The 20,178-nt window shown below is 44.3% G+C and overlaps 1 protein-coding gene across 3 annotated transcripts in view; it reads right to left on the bottom strand.

Annotated features, from left to right (window-relative positions):
• GUCY2C (guanylate cyclase 2C) overlaps positions 1 to 20,178 on the bottom strand; it is a 1,047,636-nt gene that overhangs the window by 956,845 nt on the left and 70,613 nt on the right. For all 3 annotated transcript variants that reach the window (XM_077277787.1, XM_077277788.1, XM_077277789.1), the window contains exons 2-3: positions 12,573 to 12,685; positions 1,143 to 1,210 (exon numbers count right to left, since the gene is read on the bottom strand). In XM_077277787.1, the coding sequence (XP_077133902.1) occupies positions 1,143 to 1,210; positions 12,573 to 12,685 (181 nt within the window). The remainder of the gene's footprint in view (positions 1 to 1,142; positions 1,211 to 12,572; positions 12,686 to 20,178) is intronic.

The raw sequence follows: 20,178 nt of genomic DNA, 5'->3' as shown, positions 1-20,178 counted from the left end.
TATGACCCGGTGTGTTCCGTGACTCGTCTCTGTCTCCTGTCTCTGTACCGTCCTGACTTCTCTGGTTTCTGACACTCGGCTCCTCTCCTGACTATTCTCCTGTCCAGCCCTTTGGTTACCATGCTCCCTCCTGGCATCTGACCATCGGCTCGTGTTTGACTTCTCTTTTGTCTCACCCTTCAGCTCCCTGCTTCTGACTACGTCCTCATTACGACTTCCAGCCGGTCCCGTTCCGTCACACAGTGGTTGGCTCCACCCTCATCCTTCCCTCCGACTTCGCATGTCCAGCTGGGCTTCGGTAGGTACCCTCGGCACCTTGCGGTGCTCTCACTACCTCTTCGCTGGCCTGTGTTCTCTGCTAAAGTTCCCCCTTGGCTTCACCTCCGTTTAATCACGCCCTGTGTATCATTACAGTACTTATGTATTTCTCTCAGTTATGCACAAACATTACTGCAAAGTCTCAACTATATCCCTGACCCTGTGTCACTCAGCTGTCAAATGTCGTAGCTCTGTCAGTGATAACATTGATAACATCATTAGGCAGGGTGTTCACCACCCAGCCAGTCAATCATTAAAAGAGGTGTGGTCCCCTCTACTGGGTGATGCACATGCAGCACAGCAATGAGCATTTTCTGCTAGTCAGCGCCTAGCTGCGTTCAGACATTGCATCCATTTTGCATCATTTTGCTGCGAGAATGGTAAAACAACAACATTTTTGTTTCAGTTTGTTTTAAATTTGCTGTCTTCATTGCAAAAAAACGGGATATGGCTGCAATTTGTGAACGCAGCCTTAGGCCTTGCTTATCAGTTGCTGGGCTGGTTAGCATACTAATCATTATGTTTTATACACCTTCTAAACTCCTTACTGACTGTCCAAGGATCCGAGAATGTTCCTAGAATTGTCTCAGTATAAAGCTGCCCAGTCGTATAAGATAAAGTAATTTCATTTAGTTCATGCAGTGTTCATGTTCTATTTTTCTCCATTGAAGTTAATATGAATTCTCATGTCATAGCCATAAACAACATGACATGAGGTTTTGGAAGACAGAAAGTTGTGTTTTTAAAAATAGAGAGGCTTTTTGGTATTTGGTATTATTGCTATGTAATTTATAACATTTGCCTAACTTAAGATATTTACTCACGTGAGCATCTGATAAGTGGCATATGAACATGTTGGTCCAAGAATGGCACATCCCAGATGTTTTTTTTCCTACAGAATGAAATAAGACAAGGTATTATTTAACTGCTCATCTATAAAGAGATAGCATTGAAGTCATAAATTCGAAGGTGAAATGGTAAAAAATAAAAACATTTCCACCATTGTATTTTGGATTTACTATATGTCATTGCAACATCAAATTTATATTTTTTTTCAGTTTTTATTTTACTGGTTTAAAAAAATGATGAACTTTGCAAAACAAGAATAAAAAATATTAGTTTGTTTCATTGTTTTCTAACAGCCATAACTTTTTTTTATCTTTTCTTTATGGGAGATGTGTGAGGGCTTGTTCTTTTTTTGCTTATGGAGCTTTTATTGGTAGTATTTCATGACACATGACGTTTTGATTACTTTTTATTCCCTTACTTCAGGATGAGAAATTACTGAAAAATTCCAATTCTGCCATTTCAATATTATTTTTTCTTTATAGTGTTTACCTCGTGGGTTCATTTTAATATAATTTTATGTCTAGAGCGGAATTTTACAGATATAGTGACTGATAACAAATATGCTTTAAAATATACATATAATATATATAGTATTATGTTTTACTATTAGGATTCCATAACTAGGCTGAGCGTGTGGCATACTTGAGAGAGAGTTTCCATAGCTCTCTATGTATCGTTACTCATGAAGTGATTTCATAACATAGTTTGACCTCACTGCAGGAGTCATGTATGAAGATTCCAGAAAAAAAATGATTTTCCATCTGAATTCTTGTAGTTATTCTCAAGTACAGTACGGAAAAAATAACTTATTCTGGACCAGAGATTCATACACTGTGCTTTTTAGCATGGCTGACATTCAGAATGAGAAAGATGAAGGGAGGGGTTACTGATATCAGAGCTACATCAGGACTATAGGGAGAGAGGAAGGACAGACTTCTAAAAGAGGCAAACCTTGTTGCATAGCAACCAAACAGCAAAATGATTAACCAATACTGTCCGTATGATTCCTAAATCATGGGACATGACACTCCCAGGGTGAAATCTTTAGATTTCACTATAATTCCATCTCGGCACGATATCCTTCGATGATGTCCAACACTGATCTAGGAACCTAAAAGACAAAATAAAGAAACAAACAAACATGCAATCATTACCTGCAAACACTGTAAAGTCCAATTTACGGTTTGTTGCCGAGTCCACAACAGTAGTAGGATAATCCAAGTCCAATTGGAAATCCATTTTTAGATTTGGAAAGCCTCAACTTGCAAACACTTCCACCAACCCAACAATCCAAATTATGAAAGTTCCATGTCCTAACACACCTGAAGGTATGTTCACCGCCATAAGCTGCGTCCAGCAGCAATGTTCTTTTTCATGTGACGACTTGTCTCATGAAGCCGTTCGAGATGTGCGTTATGTGAGAACCAGCCTGCACCACCGATGACCAGTTCAAGTGGCGCCAAAGTGATAAGTCCTCAGCTGCATCATTGGTACCACAAATGAGCAACATGTAGCGATGGCTGGTTTGATCTCTCCGTTGGACTGCAGGTCATCAGGCTCAACAGCACTGCTGACATCAATAGAACAAGGATCCTTGTGTAGGAGGCTTGAAGATGACAGCCATATGTTGTCACTAAGGATAGATGCAACTATGAGTCCTAATCCCTGATCAGTTGGGCCCAGGCCTGTGAAAATATGGTGCCATTGCTCTGGAGTGACTTAACCAATTTTCATTGCTAGTACAGCAGCTCAAAGTTCAAGTCGTGAAACAGAGTGTGCAGGTTTGGGGCTTAGTTTTACCCTACAAGGAACAAATCCGCGATGCACCCTGTTGCTGGCCTCTGAGGTGCTCAAACAGGCCACTGCAGCCATGGCTTTTGTAGAACAATCACAGTGAATGTGGACTTCTCTTCTGATGTCAGCTGAAAGGGACTTTAATGAATGACAACATGGACTTGGAGATGTTTTAATACCTTGACAGACTTTTTCCATGTCTCCCACTTTTGTTATGTCTGGAAAGGTAACAGAATGTCAGAATTTTTAAAGAGAAATACTAGTAACAACTGTAACAGGCTGGGTGGTGGAACCTAGGTGCCATGGACCGAGAAGAGCCTGGAGGAGTGTGACTAAGCAAACACCTGGCTCTTTGCTGAAGCCCCTGATGGTGGGGCTAGAATTGGCTATGGATGGACGATGGGTGCTACTCCAGGATGGATCTTGGACACACGGCAGCTGGCCCCCAAATAGGCAGGAAGCTGTATCAGCAGGTGCAACCAGGTATGGCAGGTACTGGTGGACACGGATGGTGTACAGACACGCAGGTACTGGTAGGCACAGCTGATATACAGGCAGGCAGGTGCTGGCAGGCATGACAAATATGTAGGCAGGCAGGAGCTGGTGGACATGACTGACATGTAAAAAGGCAGGTCCTCGAGGGCACTGCTGATGTACAGAGAGTCAAGTATTGAAAGACACGGCTGATATACGGACAGATCCTGGTGGGCAAGGCTAATATGCAAGCAGGCAAGTGCTGATGGGCGTAGCTGGAATGCAGGCAGGTAGGTGCTGGCAGACACAGCTGGGATACAGGGAAAAATGTCAAGTATGGGCATGTACAGGCTAGGTAAGCTGACTGGCAGGTACAGGGGACCTGGGAACTAGCAAGCATGCAGACTACTGGCATGACATGTTCCTTAGGCACCTCCCAACAGGTGGAGGTGCATTAAATAAGTGTCTCACAGCCATTGACATAAGACATTTTAGGACAGTGCTCTCTGACCATTTAAGAAACCGGACAGCATGCGTGCCTTAAGCACAGTGCCCCATGATCTGCAAGCAGTGCGCAGACCCTGGACAGCAAAGGAAAGAGGAGGAGGTGCAGGACGGTGTCGTGTCAGTGAGTGAGTTGGGAGGAAGCATGCCGGGTGAGGGAGGAAGCATGCAGGGACATCGATGATACAATACCTCCCTTTAAGCCCCCTCATCTTCAACCCACAAGAAATGTCTCCAGTAGGAGAAGAGCATGGATTTTCTCCCTGGGCACCCACAACTTCTCCTCGGGACTGAGCTCCTTCAAATCCACAAAAAAAAAGTTTTCCCTCTTGCCCTTTTAGTGGCTAGAATATTCTCTACATCTTTAGTGCTTACTGGGGCAGGAAGGATACTCGGGTCCTTTAAGAAGGAGGTGAAGATGACAGGCTTCTGGAGAGACACGTGGCAGGAATTGAGGAACCGTAAAGAAGCTGGGAGTTTGAGCTCACAAGCTATGGCATTAATTTGACAACCTCAAATGGACAGATGAAGCAAGGACCCAACTGAAACAAGGGTAGATTGAGACAAACATACTTCGGAGAAGGCCAAACCTTATCCCAAGGATCAAAGAGAGGCGGGTCCAGACATCTCTTGTCCGTGTCTCTCTTCATCCGTATTGAGGATTTTATCAAAGTGGCCTTGGAGTCTTCCCAGATCTTCGAAAACCCTTAAGAGTTTCAGCAGCAGGAATGTCGGTGGTAGTAGACACAGGGAACAGAAAATTGGGGTGTAGACCGTAAACCATGAAAAATTAAGACAAACTCAGTGACCCCTGAGGTCTAGTTTCATGAAGACTGTAAAACTTTTGAGATGATTAAACAACTCTGAAATGAGGATCAGAGGATATTTATTCTTGATAGTTATCTGGTTGAGACCCCTATAATCAATACCGGGTCGAAGTGAGCGATCTTTTTCTTTACAAAAAATAATCCTGCTCCAGCTGGGGAGGTTACATAGTTACATAGTTACATAGGTACATAGGTTGACTTCTATATAAATCTCCTGGCTATATTCTCTTTGATATACTCGGACATGGCTCAGATCTCAGCCTGGGATAGGGGGTAGATATAGTCTCATGGAGGAGAAGAGCCAGGAAGAAGGTCTATAAGACAGTCATATGACCTATGAGGTGGTAGCGTCTCAGCCTCCATTTTATCGAAGACATCAGCATACGTCTAATAAGCAGGGTAAATTTTATGGCGTAATCGGTGGTCCAGCTTGACAGATGGGAACTAGACATCGCTCATTAAACACTTGACCCCAACGAAGTACTTCACCAAATCTCCAATCAAAGACAGGCTTGTGTTTCTGAAGTCATGGCAGACCTAAGAACAGAGGATGAGACAAGCCTGATAGTACATAAAGAGGGATCTTCTCCAAGTGCAGCATTCTTATCGGAAGTTCTGTGAGCAGTGCACACACTATGAGCAGTAGAGGAAAGAGGAGGTGCGGGACGGACATCGTGATGGTGAGTCGGCGTTCCTGCCGGGGAAGGGAGGAAGTGTACAGGGACACTGATGCTACAACGGGGGTACAGTGCCTCACCCTATTAAACCAGTATCATATCCCTGCCTTGCCACAGAGGTTGGCACCCTACAATTGCAGAAATGGCAACCCAGCTCATCGCCAGCAGACCATACAGGCCCTATAGGCCCTAGTTTTCAGAGGGTACAAACAGAATCAACAATACATCAAATGTGTGCTATATAAATGGTATCCCACAACTACTTCAACCAATAAAGTACCAAGTGCATATTAATACAACAATATACAGTATCTATTAATCCCATGCACCTTGGACACAGTTATACACAGCTATACAAAACAATAGTGCTCACATTCAGCCAATGTTTTTCTGACCCAAAACAAAAGGGATAGTGAGAAATTAGTTGCAATTAATACATATCACCAGTTAAGACCTAATTCGGTCCTAACAGCAAGTGTTGTATACGCATTAACTTCATTAGAAATCTCTGCTAAACACTATAGAGTTTATTACCATAACCACTCGACGCATTTCCCCTTTTCTAAGGTTCATTAAGAATATTCAGTAAGGTGGTTTAGCAAAGAAAAAATCTACTTAGCTGACAGTTGTCCTCATATCTCACAAAACCATATGATTTATTTGGATACCCTATGATTAGTGATGAGCAATACGCTCATCACTGGGGGTAAGAGTAGGACAATTGCCCTGCAAATGCACCTGGATAGGAACATTACTTAAAATAACATAGAATAAAAAAAAGAAAAAAATTATAATTCTGAACCAGAAGGAGGAGGTCCAAGTGGAGCAGGAGGTTGAGGAGGAGTTGGTGGTATAGGTGGAAGAGGGTGAGTAGGAGGAGGTAGCCGACACTTTGTTTTTTTGTTTTTTTGTTTGTTTTTTAAACTGTGAAAACATGCAGTGTTATAATCTGCTGACCACTCTCTCTCTGTTTACAGGTGGTGTAATACTCTACATAATTTTGGGTTGAAAGAAATGAGTAGATGTGGCTGTGTTGGTGGTGGTGGTGATATATTTGCTGCAGGGAGAGAGAGTGCATGGTCAAAATGTGTCTGTTACGTGCCCAAATGAAACACCTTCCTCTGATGCAATCAGGCGACAGTACGTTCTGAGTAATTTCGTAGACCCGAAGACTGATGGATGAATGGTGAGGCCTAGAACAAGTAGAGGTTGTTTTAGATTGGTTGACTGAGAATGCCTTCAGTCCTTTTCATCTTCCACCCGGTCGCCTGCTGAAAGCGCAGATTTGGCACCAAAATTTATACAACCTTTTTATTTGTGACAACATCACATTTGAAGTGACTTTGGGAGGCCTATATGACAGAAAATACCAACAAGTGACACCATTCTAAAAACTGCACCCCTCAATGTCCTGAAAACCACATTCAAGAAGTTTATTAACCTTTCAAGTGCTTCACAGGAAATAATGCAATGTGGAAAGAAAAAAATAACATTTTACTTTTTTCACAAAAGTTTACTTTAGCCCCATTTTTTTTTTATTTTTACAAAGGTAACAGGAGAAAATGAACCCATAAATTTGTTGTGTAATTTCTCCCGAGTACGCAGATGCCTCATATGTGGGGGAAAACTACTGTTTGGGCGCACGGCAGAGCTTGGAAGGGAAGGAGCATCGTTTGACTTTTTAAACACAAAAATGGCTGGAATAAAGAGCGGATGCCATGTCACATTTGGAAAGCTAATGTGTCTGAACAGTAGAAACTCCCCCACATGACCACATATTGGAAACTAGACCCCATAAGGAATGTGTCAACCCCCAAGTGCTTCACAGAAGTTTATTACGCAGAGCCATGAAAATAAAAATAAAAAAATATTTTTTCCAACAAAAATGTTCTTTTAGCCCTCAAGTTTTTATTTTCACAAGAGTAACAGAAGAAAATGGACTTCTTAATTTGTTGTGTAATTTCTCCTGAGTGCACTGATACCCCATATGTGTGGGAAAAGTACTGGTTGTGCGCATATCAGGGCACGGAAGAGCAGGAGCACCATTTGCGTTTTGGAGCCAAAAATGGCTGGAATCGAGAAGTAATGTCATTTCCCGTTTAGAAAGCCCCTGATGTGGCTAAACAATGGAAACCCCCCACAAATTACCCCATTTTGGAAACTAAACCATTCAAGGAATGAATCTGGATGTGTGGTGAGCACCATAAACCTCACAGAAGTTGTTTAACAGGTGCTTCAAATACGTTTATAACAATGAGTGGAGAAAATGAAAAATCACATTTTATCCCACAAAAATTAGTTTTAGCCCCAAATGTTGCATTTCCACAAGAGAAAATGCACTGTACAATTGGTTGTGCAATTTCTCCTGAGTATGCTGATACCCCAAATGTATAAAAAAAGCTATTTTTGAGGCACAGTGCAAAGCTCAGAAGGGAAGAAGCGCCATATTGGCGTTCAGATTTTGCTGGAATAATTTGAGGGTGCCATGTCACAATGGCAGAGCCCCTGAAGTGCCAGAACAGCAGAATTCCCCCATAAGTGACATCATTTTACAAACTACACCTCTCAATTAATTCATCTAGGGATGCAGTGAGCATGTTGACACCACATATGCCACACAGAAATGTATACCATTGGGCAGTGAAGAATAATTACATTTTTGCTGCTATAATGTTGTTTTAGCCTCAAATTTTAAATTTTCATAAGGGCTCATAGGAAAAAATGGACCTCTAAGTTTGTTGAGCAATATCTATTGAGTGCACCAATACACTACATGTAATTGGGAACTACTTTTGAGGCTCAGTGCAAAGCTCGAAAGGGAAGAAGCATTATATTATAGTGCAGATTTTACTGTAATGGTTTGTAGGTGCCTTGAACCACTGGAAGAGCCACTGAGGTACCAGAAAAGCAGAACCCCCCATAAGTGACCCCATTTTACAAACTACACCTCTCAATGAATTCATCTAGGGGTGCAGTGATCATATTGACATATGTGTGAAGAATTTTATACCAAAATTTTTTTTTTACATTTTTACCACAAAAATTTGTTTTAGCCTTGGATTTTACATTTTCATATGGGAAAATGGGAAAAACCTGTACCAAATCTGTCACACAATTTCTGCTGAACATTGAAATACCTCATGTGGCTATACGGTACTGCTTAACCACCCAGCAAGACTCAGAACAAAAGGAGCGCTATTTGACTCCTGGTGCGCATATTTTCCTAGAATAGTTTGTGGACTCCATATACAGAGCCCTGAGTGCTAGAAGAGCAGAATACCCCCCTCAAGCTACCCCATTTTGGAAATTATACCACTTTGGGAATTACCTACAGGTGTATTGATGATTTGACTCGATGGGTGTTTTCCAGAGACTAGCAGCAGTGGATGTTGCTGAATGAAAATTATAAACATACTATTGTAGTGCACGTACATTATATTGGCCATTACGTTGTATTGCCCAGTACATTGTGCCTAGCTCATGCTTCTGGAGACATGCACTCGTAAATTAGGCGGGATCTGATCACTACAAAAATGCCAAACATGAGGATGCTAAATGTTTTTTTTAGGCATACTGTGGGGTTCAGAATTGAGGGGGGTATTTGGATATGGGAGTGCAGAATTTGCTGGATTTTATTGGGGGGGGGGGGGGTGAGGATCCATAGCACTTTTCCAGAGCCTCTGTACTACCAGCAACGTGGAAGCCCCTTATATTTTCATTGACAGATGACAAACCTGAGTGGTGACTTGCTTTATTGAGAATTGAATTGAAACTATTATGTTTTTATTGGGAACATTTTACATAGCATTTTGTAGCACATTTGTCCTGTACTGTACCCTGAGCACTTACATCTGAGTTTCCATCTAAATCTCTGAGTGACATAATTCAGATGAAACCCTGAGGGATCCAATCGCCATAATGCATCAGCAGAGTTACTCTGGACATCGTCTAGCCTCTGTTCAGCAGTGTCCTCCGCATTTTTATGCATGCCTATAAAGAAGGACACTGCTGGATGACAGGCCAGACAGTGTCCCCATCTGCATCATTGTAGAGAATTTTCCATAAGACCTTCTATCTGAATCACGTATTTCAGAGATTTACACTGAAATCCTGGTGTATGCGCCCAGCATAGAGCGCAGGATAAAAGTGGGCCGAGCTTTTGGTGACGTAGCAACGATCCCGCTAACGATCTCGTTATGTGTGACAGTGACCAACGATCAGGCCCCTGCTGGGAGATCGTTGGTCGTTGGGGAATGATTAGGACCATTTTTTGGTCGCTGATCACCCGCTGTCATCGCTGGATCGGCGTGTGTGATGCAGGGCCGCGCTTAGTAACCCGATATTTACCCTGGTTACCATTGTAAAAGTTAAAAAAAAACAGTACATACTCACATTCTGATGTCTGTCACGTCCCCCGGCGTCCACAGGGTTAAAACTGCTTTCGGCAGGAGCGCTGCTAATGCACGCGCTGCTGCCGAGAGCTTCCCTGCACTGACTGTGTCAGCGCCGGCCGTAAAGCAGAGCACAGCGGTGACGTCACCGCTGTTACTGCCGGCGCTGACACATTCAGTGAACGCCGGTGGACGCCGGCGGGGGACGTGACAGACATCAGAATGTGAGTACGTAGTGTTTTTTTTTTTAACTTTTACAATGGGAACCAGGGTAAATATCGGGTTACTAAGCGCGGCCCTGCACTTAGTAACCCGATGTTTACCCTGGTTACCCGGGTGCTGCAGGGGGACTTCGGCATCGTTGAAGACAGTTTCAACGATGCCTAAGTCATTCCCCTGATCGTTGGTCGCTGGAGAGAGCTGTCTGTGTGACAGCTCCCCAGCAACCACACAACAACTTACCAACGATCACGGCCAGGTCGTATCGCTGGTCGTGATCGTTGGTAAGTCGTTTAGTGTAACTCCAGCTTTACTGCAATCTTTGGAAGGCAGAATGAACAAATCAACAGCAGGTAAAGAATTGGTTTTATTTATTGTTTACACTGTTCCTCGTGCAGTATAAGTGATCAGATGACTTTATTTTTCAGGACAGTGCAATTACAGCAACACCAGAATTATACAGATTTTTTCTGTTTGACTGCTGTCACACACTAAAAGACACCTTTTTTTTCAAAACCTAGGCGTCTCCATATTTTGAGAGCTATAATTTTTCTATTTTTTATTTTTCCACTGATGGAGCTGTATGGCAGCATGCTTTTGTGTGACAGGATCACATTTTCACCTATACCATTTTTATTTACATTCAACTTTTTGATGTGGTATGATGAAAAACCATAGTTTCCCATGTATTTTTCCTTGTCTTTTATGGTGTTCATTTTAGGGGTTGACTAGTATGACAGTTTTATAGATTGGGTCGTTTAAGATGCCGCTATACCAAATACGTATACTTATTTTATTTTATTTTTTTTACATAAAAATGCCTATTTACTGGTATAATTATTATTATTATTTTTTTTTATGTTTTACAAAAATATTTACAATTTATTTTTACTTTTTTCACTTAGTCCCTCTATGGGACTTTAACTTTTTTCACTTTGATTGCTGATATAAAGCATTGCAGTGAACCAGAATTGCAATGCTTTATACCTGTCAGTTCTGCACTGAGAGAAGCTTCTTAGACCATGCTCTGAGAATAATCAGAGAGGCTTTACATAGCTTGGGAACCTGCGTGTTTTCATAATGACCTTGGGTCACCATGGAATTGATTAAGTCACCTCAATGGCCTTACATAGGCTCCGATCTGAAAGGAGAGGAAGTCCCATCCCTTTCCCAGCCTCCTAAATGTTGCGATCGCTCTCTATCGCAGCATTTAGTGGGTTAAACAGCCAGGGTCGGTGCTGGCACCATCCTTGCCTGTTACTGCAGAAGCTCGGCCATTAGCAGCGTCAAGTTCCTGCGATGATCGTGTGGAAGGTGCTGATATTTCAGCACCTCCTGTTGGATCATGCTGTGATCGATCAGTCAGTTTGATTGACCGATTACTCCCCTCGGAGTATGGCAACCGATGACATGGATCTCCATTAGTGCTGAGTGAACTTGCTCGGATAAGGTGTTAACCAAGCATACCGGGTTGTAATATGTTCAAGTCATTGCGACTGCATGTTTTGTGGCTGTTAGGGTACCGTCACACAGTGCCATTTTCATCGCTACGACGGCACGATCCGTGACGTCGCAGCGTCGTATGATTATCGCTCCAGCGTCGTAGACTGCGGTCACACTTTGCAATCACGGCGCTGGAGCGATGTCGAAGTCCCCGGGTAACCAGGGTAAACATCGGGTAACTAAGCGCAGGGCCGCGCTTAGTAACCCGATGTTTACCCTGGTTACCAGCGTAAACGTAAAAAAAACAAACAGTACATACTTACATTCCGGTGTCTGTCCCCGGCGTTCTGCTTCTCTGCACTGTGTAAGCACAGCGGCCGGAAAGCAGAGCGGTGACGTCACCGCTGTGCTCGCTTTCCGGCCGGCAGGCGCTCACAGTGCAGAGAAGCTGAGACGCCGGAGGACAGACACCGGAATGTAAGTATGTACTGTTTGGTTTTTTTACGTTTACGCTGGTAACCAGGGTAAACATCGGGTTACTAAGAGCGGCCCTGCGCTTAGTTACCCGATGTTTACCCTGGTTACAAGCGAACACATCGCTGGATCGCTGTCACACACAACGATCCAGCGATGTCAGCGGGTGATCAAGCGACGAAAGAAAGTTCCAAACAATCTGCTACGACGTACGATTCTCAGCAGGGTCCCTGATCGCTGCTGCGTGTCAGACACTGCGATATCGTAACGATATCGCTAGAACGTCACGAATCGTACCGTCGTAGCGATGAAAATGGCACTGTGTGACAGTACCCTTAGACAGCCGCAACAAATACAGGATTGCCTAACAAACAGGCATATTATCCCAGCTGCCCCAGATACACAGATAACACCCAAGCATGCTCAGATAACATTAATTTTTGCCCTTTTTCAATATATTAGATTGCAAAATGAATGTTGTCAATCAAACTTATAGCTTCTGCTGCAGAAAAAACAATGTCTCATACAGCTATGTTGACAAAAAAGAATATATATATATACACACACACATTTTTATATAATTAGATTTATCAGATACTTACAATAATATACTTCAGTTTCTCAACTCCTTCACAGCCACTGGATATACAGCCTTGATTTAAGTAGAGTTCTGTGGTATACACTTGGTAGTCAACTTTTAAACTTACATTTTGTCCTGTGTAGCACAGAGAAAATAAGTGCAATTATTTTTTTTAATCAACACTTAAGGATACCTCTCATTTGTATTTGGTGCCTAACATTCAAATCCCCATCAATTAAAGGAAAGGGGTCCCAGATTTGTCTGTGTGGATGGAGTGGCAGTGCAAATGCAGGGGCATCATTCCATTCACTGTCTATGGTACTGACAGAAGTAGCTGTGCTCTATATTCAGTTCTCTGTTTCATAGACAGTGAATGGAGAAGTAGTCATGCATGTGTAATGTTGCCCAGGGTGGTAGCCGCAGGTGAGTGTCATTTGTCCGACACCCCGACACCAGTAGACTTCTGTTCAAACATGGGAACTTTACTGAACTTGATGACGGTTTTGTACAAGGGATAGCAAGTACACAGTCTTAAGCACTTTTCATTCACAGCAAAAAGCCTTTTCAGTGACATAATTTCCTTCCACTATAGTCTGCCCTACTTTGTCACAACCTAGATTGTCGCCACAGTACAGTTCAGCTGCTCCACATACTATCACAATGGATGCCCTGGATCTACTATTCAGGACTCTCAATAGCCCCACAGTCTCAAAATCCTCTTTAGGTCTGTACCTTCAGCGTTTATAAATTTCAGGGTTTCTCGTGAAACGTTGGCCTATCCAAGAACCCCTTTAGGCTGTGTGCCCATGTTGTGTTTTTTATGCACTTCTGCCGCATTTTTTGCCACAGTGGAAATGCATAAAAACGCTTAAAAACCGCATTCCCATGCAATCCTATGATATTCCGCAGTTGCTGTGCCCATGCTGTGGATTTTCCCGCTGCAGAATCGTATAGCGGTAAAATCCGCAACATGTTCATTATTTCTTTGGAATCGCAGTGATTCCACAGCCATAGGATTGCATTGAATGCTCACTTTATGCATGTGGCTATGCCCACCATGTGCAAAGTGAGCGCTTCATGTGCTGCTGGTACCCCGGTCTGGAGGACAGGAGACTCTCCTCCAGGCCCTTGGGAACCATATTTCTGTAAAAAAAAGAATTAAAATAAAAAATATGGATATACTTACCTTCTGATGGCCCCTGGAGTCCTCCCGACTCTCAGCGGTGCACGCAGCGGCTTCTGTTCCCAGGGATGCATTGCGCGAATCACCAGCGATGACATTTCAGTCATACGACCGTGACGTCACAAAGGTCCTTCGCGCAAAGCATTCCTGGGAACGGAACATACCGGGAGCGCTGCTGAGGAGATCAGGGGCCGTTGGAAGGTGAGAATAGCAATATTTTTTTTTTAAATTATTTTTAACATTCTATCTTTTACTATTGATGCTGCATAGGCAGCAGGGCCGTATTTGCCACTAGGCACGTGAGGGCACGTGCCTAGGGCGGGGACACTGCAGGGGGCGGCACCTGAGCAAGGTTTGGTGGTTTTTTTTAATTTATTTAATTTTTTTAAAGCTGGGTCACCTCTCGACCCGCCCCCCCCCCGCCTACCCGCCTCCCCGCCTCCTCCCTTGAAGACGATACTCACCTGCTCCAGCGATGCCTGGTCTCGGCGTCTGGAGCTCGTCCTGAATGAGCGGTCAGGTGATACCGCTCTGCTAATTAAGGTCATGAATATGCGCATATTCATGACCTTAATTAGCAGAGCGGTATCACCTGACCGCTCACGCAGGAAGAAGGTGCAGCGCGCCGGGAGTCGGGACAGCCACAGGGACGTCGCGGCCGTTCGGTGAGGAACAGGTGAGTATGACTGAGGGATGGGGGGACGGGGAGGGGGGAAGAAGGAGGACGGTAAGCCGCGCCATTCAAGATGGGGGGTGGAATATGAGCCATGCATACAGGGGGGTGGGGGGGTGAATATGAGCCATGCATACAGGGGGGGGGAAATATGAGCCATGCATACAAAAGGGGGGTTAATATGAGCCATGCATACAGAAGGGGGGTTAATATGAGCCATGCATACAGAAGGGGGGTTAATATGAGCCATGCATACAGAAGGGGGGTTAATATGAGCCATGCATACAGAAGGGGGGTTAATATGAGCCATGCATACAGTAGGGGGGTTAATATGAGCCATGCATACAGTAGGGGGGTGAATATGAGCCATGCATACAAGGGGGGGGGGAATATGAGCCATGCATACAGAAGGGGGGTTAATATGAGCCATGCATACAGAAGGGGGGTTAATATGAGCCATGCATACGGTAGGGGGGTTAATATGAGCCATGCATACAGAAGGGGGGTTAATATGAGCCATGCATACAGAAGGGGGGTTAATATGAGCCATGCATACAGAAGGGGGGTTAATATGAGCCATGCATACAGGGGGGGGGAATATGAGCCATGCATACAGTAGGGGGGTTAATATGAGCCATGCATACAGAAGGGGGTTAATATGAGCCATGCATACAGAAGGGGGGTTAATATGAGCCATGCATACAGAAGGGGGATTAATATGAGCCATGCATACAGAAGGGGGGTTAATATGAGCCATGCATACAGTAGGGGGGTGAATATGAGCCATGCATACAAGGGGGGGGGGGAATATGAGCCATGCATACAGAAGGGGGGTTAATATGAGCCATGCATACAGCAGGGGGGTGAATATGAGCCATGCATACGGGGGGGGGAATATGACCAATGCATACAGGGAGGCGAATATGAGCCATGCATACAGGAGGGGGGGTCATTATACAGTATGGAGAACTGTGTGTGGCCATAATACAGTATTGAGCATCATGTGTAGCCGTTATACGGGATGGAGCATCATGTGTGGCCATTATACAGTATGGAGCATCATGTGTGGCCATTATACAGTGTGGAGCATCATGTGTGGCCATTATACAGTGTGGAGCATCATGTGTGGCCGTTATACAGTATTGAGCATCATGTGTGGCCGTTATACAGTATGGAGCATCATGTGTGGCCAATGGCCATTATACAGTATTGAGCATCATGTGTGGCCGTTATACAGTATGGAGCATCATGTGTGGCCGTTATACAGTATGGAGCATCATGTGTGGCCATTATACAGTATGGAGCACTGTGGCCATATTTTTTCGGTTATAATTATTGTATATAAAACAGTGTGATCAGCAGTGCTAAATGGCTGTGGTTGGGACGTGGATATGGGTGTGACTAGTTGTGAAATGGGTGTGGTCAGAGGCGTGGCCTAACATTTGCCGCGGCGCACTACGTGCGCCGCAAGCTTTATACCTCCTTCCCTTCAAAAGTTGTGAGGTATGGTACCACATTTGCCAGATCATGGCAAAGTGCAGCAAATCCCATAGGGAATGAATGAGGCCGAACGCAGTGTTGCTGTAAGTGATCCAATACGCGGCACATGCAGAAAAACTGCCGGATCTGCTGCAAAAGGCGACTTTCACATCAGCGATTCTTGCCAAAGTCACTGCCGATAGTGTCATACTCACCAAAGGGGGAGGCAGCACTAAAGGTGCCTAGGGCAGCAGAAACCCTAAATACGGCCCTGATAGGCAGCATCAATGGTAAAAAATTGGTCACACTTGTCAAGCACTATGCTTGACAAGTGTGACCAACCTGTCAATCACTTTTCCAAATTGCTTCAAATCGCTTGGAAAACGCAAGCATTCTGCAAGCTAAAAACGCTTGTGTTTTGCAGGAAATTGCATGCGAATTCCGCATGTGTTTTACCTGTGGCAGGGAGTTGCGGAAATGCTGCGGCATTTCTGCAACGTGGGCACATAGCCCAAAGGTAGAAGACCACTCTGTCTTTTCTGTTAGTTCCTAGTCATACTACCTCATTGTCCCATTGTCTCCTTTTGCTGTAGTTGACCAAAATGGCAGCACTGCACACTTGTCACTTCTCTCTGACTAACTTCACGAAGCAGGTTTCTTGTCCTTGCACTAAGCCCTCTCCCTGTGGGCTGGTCCCAACATTAACTCTCCCTGAGTCTGTTGCTGGGGATAAGTACCCTTTCACCTACATTCTATACAAACACTACCTTACGTCCTAAGTCCTAACCTATGTTTTTCATGCATCACCAATGTAGAAGTAATACCACAGAAACTGGAGAGAAAACAAGCGCAATAGGGTCTTAACTGGAAACAAGGTAGGATTAAAACAGGGGTGTCAGCTCACCTGATAAAGTTGCACATTAGCAACATATTACACACATGAATCGGCTGCAGCAGGACACGGGTCATCAGACTGAAGTGATATACTTGAAAAAAGGTGAAGAGTCTAAATCTGCGCTGCTGAAGAATCTAGGATACCAATGGCTTCTTTAAAGGTTTTATTCAAAACAGGTATAAAGGTCAGCGCGTTTCAAAGTCATTTGAGACTTCTTCCTCGGGACACAAACCGTATCTATGACTTTGAAATGCGTTGACTTGTTTTGAATACAACTTTTAAAGAAGCCATCGGTATCCTGGATTCTTCAGCAGCGCAGATTTAGACACCTCACCTTTTTCAAGTATTTCATGCATCACATCACTATACATTATAATACCTTACATTATCACATTACATAGGTAAACATCTTGCACTTCACATGTACACAAGACACAGGACATTATTAAAATTACACATCACAATATACACAGCACTGATGTCTTCAAAGAAGAGCAGGGCAATATGTCCATCTCCTTACATTTCCCCCATCTTTAATGTTGGTCATCCTCGACCATCCAAAACACCTGTAAAACACCAATGCACTATACCACACATATCATAACATTTTAACCAACATGAGGTCTTTGTCCCTCTTTTTCCTGGAATGACACGGAACCGGTCCTACTTGGTTAGGACCCTGGAACTACAGCTGCCCAAGTATCTTTAACTCGGCAATAGTCCTTCAGGTTAACAATGGCCTTGATTTTTTAAGGTCCCATAAGCCAATAATATGGCCCCATCGGGCCGTCCACTTGTCTCCATGGGTCCGCATGACCCTGATCTCGCCAGTTTGGATACCCTGACACCACGTGTCTAAATTATTTTTAATCACAGTCCTGTTGGCCAAAACAGCAACCGCTCCAGAAGTTCTGGAGCACAGTCCACACAGTCCCTGATCTGTCTTTTAAGACAAGGTTGCAATTAACACAATCATGACCCGGTTTGATCCTTGGATCGTCCTTTTCCATTACTCCCCTTCCCCTTTTGTGATCGGCAGTCCCTTTAAGTTGCACAGTCCAAAGGGACAGAAAAGGGTTTGTGGCCCTTTGAATGTTCACAATCCCCCAATCCACCAGCGGGGTATGCAACACGCATAAAACAAACTTGGAGAGAAGAAAAAGACAAAAAACCTTCAGCCATCCTGTCCAATATCTGGGGGTTCCTAACACACTTAGGGCCTCCTGCCCTCTGGAATGCAGAACAGTTCCTCTAGTTGCTCTCTTTTTGTGCAACAGGCACAACTGAGCTACAGGGCCGCCTTTACACTCAGGTCTCCCGGCAGCACTTCACCCTCAGGTCACAGGCCTGTAACTCTCGAGGGGAGTCATCTCTTAGGGCTCCTGAGGCCCGTCATGGCACCACTTTTCACTGGCTGGAGTCCACCCTGACTCACCACAGCTCGGTTCATCAGCCTCATCAATTCCCATTCATGCCTCCGCCAGCACACTCTGATCATCCCAGCAGTAGATACGGTACTCACGTACCACCGTCTGCGTGGCCTTCATAGCTACCGCAATGCCTGGGATTTTTTCTCCTTGATCAGAGGGCGTCTCTTGCTTCCCTTGCATCTCTTCCTCACTAATATCCATAGTGCAGTCAGAAAACTTGCTAGTTTTCTGTCCGCTCTGCACCATAGTGGCTTGAGGCTTACTGCTTCCCTTCTTAATCCTCGTGTATTGAGAAAAAAAATGGTGCCAGTCGCTTCCTCGGGATGCACTTTCTGCGCATTTGGCTCTGCCTCTTCCTAGCTCGAACTTTTGACACAACTGCCGCATCATGCTTCACTCTTGGTGGCTCCACTTTCAGCCGGGCTCTTCTACGAAAATGTATCTCCCATTCTGGTCTGACCTCTGGCCGCTGGGCCCATCCCTCTTCGGGTCATCATTCGTGGGGCTGAACACCTTTTTGCACTCTCAGGCTCCATCCATGAAAACGATAAACAGCGTTTCTTCTCTTCACTGCCACCGCTCTCATCTTGGAATCTATACTTCAGACCGCCATCTTGGATCACATGCATTCCGGTGCTCTCCCAACTGTACCATGAGCCATATCTTCCCCGCTTTCTTCGTGCGATGCACTCGCATCCTGCCAAATAAGCCAAATATAATGGTGCCCAGGGTGGTAGCGGCAGGCTGGTGTCATGTGTCCCGACACCCTGGCACATTACAGACAATTGTGGGTCCTGGCTGGGTGTTAGTGTTGTGAGAGCCCTGTGCCCATGCAGGCCCTCAGTAGCCAATGGCATTGGCTGACCAGAACCACGAGTTCCACAGATTAATAAAGAAGACTTATACTCAAACATGGGAACTTTACTGAACTTGACTAGGGTTATATACAAGGGAAACCAAGTACACAGTCTTAAGCACTTTTCATTCACAGTAAGAAGCCTTTTCACTGACATCATTTCCTTCCAAAGTAGACTGCTCCAGGGCCAGTATAGTACACTGTTTTGCCCTAATTCTTCACACCCTAGCGTGTCACCACAGTATAGTTCAGCGAGTTTCTCTACACCCACTCAGCGGCTCCACGTCCTATCACAATGGATGCCCTGAAACGACTGATAGGGACTCTGAGTCCCACAGTCTGTCATCTTTAGGTCTGCACCTTCGGCATTCATAAAGCTCACGGTTTCTCGTGACATGTCATCCTATCAAGGTAGAAGGCCATTCTGTCTCTTCTGTCAGTTCCTAGTCATGCTACCTCATTGTCCCGTTGTCTCCTTTGCTGCAGTTCACCCAAACAACAGCACTGCACACTTGTCACTTCTTCAGACTCTAACTCCTCTCTGACTAATTTCAGGAAGCAGGTTACTTGCCCTAGCACTAAGCTGTCCCCCTGGGGGCTGGTCCCAACATTAATTCTCTCTTCCTGAAACTGGTGCTGGGAAAACGTACCTTTTCACCTACATTTTATACAAACACTAACTTATGTACTAAGTCCTAGCCTATGTCTTTCATGCATCAAATCACTATACATTATAATACCTTACATTATCACATTACATAGGCAAACATCTTACACTTCACATAACACAAAATGTACACAAAACACAGGACATTATTCAGATTACACCACATTATGAACAGCACTGATATCATCAATGGGGAGCAGGGATCTCTGTACTTGTGATCAATGGGGATTCCAAATGTTGGGTCCTAGCGGTCAGACTAGTTTTTTTTTTTTAAGGGCTTTTTAAAAACTACTATTGGCAGGTTATGGGGATAAAAGGAAATGTAATCACTTTGATATCAACTCCGCAATACAGAACTGCTGTTCTTACTGTCTACTAAAAAATGCCACTCACCTAACCTATGCGTCCACTAAGTGGCTGCAGGATTAGGAGACTGATGTACATT

This window comes from Ranitomeya variabilis, chromosome 8 (genome assembly GCF_051348905.1).
Source record: "Ranitomeya variabilis isolate aRanVar5 chromosome 8, aRanVar5.hap1, whole genome shotgun sequence".
Lineage (NCBI taxonomy): Eukaryota > Metazoa > Chordata > Amphibia > Anura > Dendrobatidae > Ranitomeya > Ranitomeya variabilis.
This window is presented reverse-complemented; position numbering and strand designations above follow the sequence as displayed.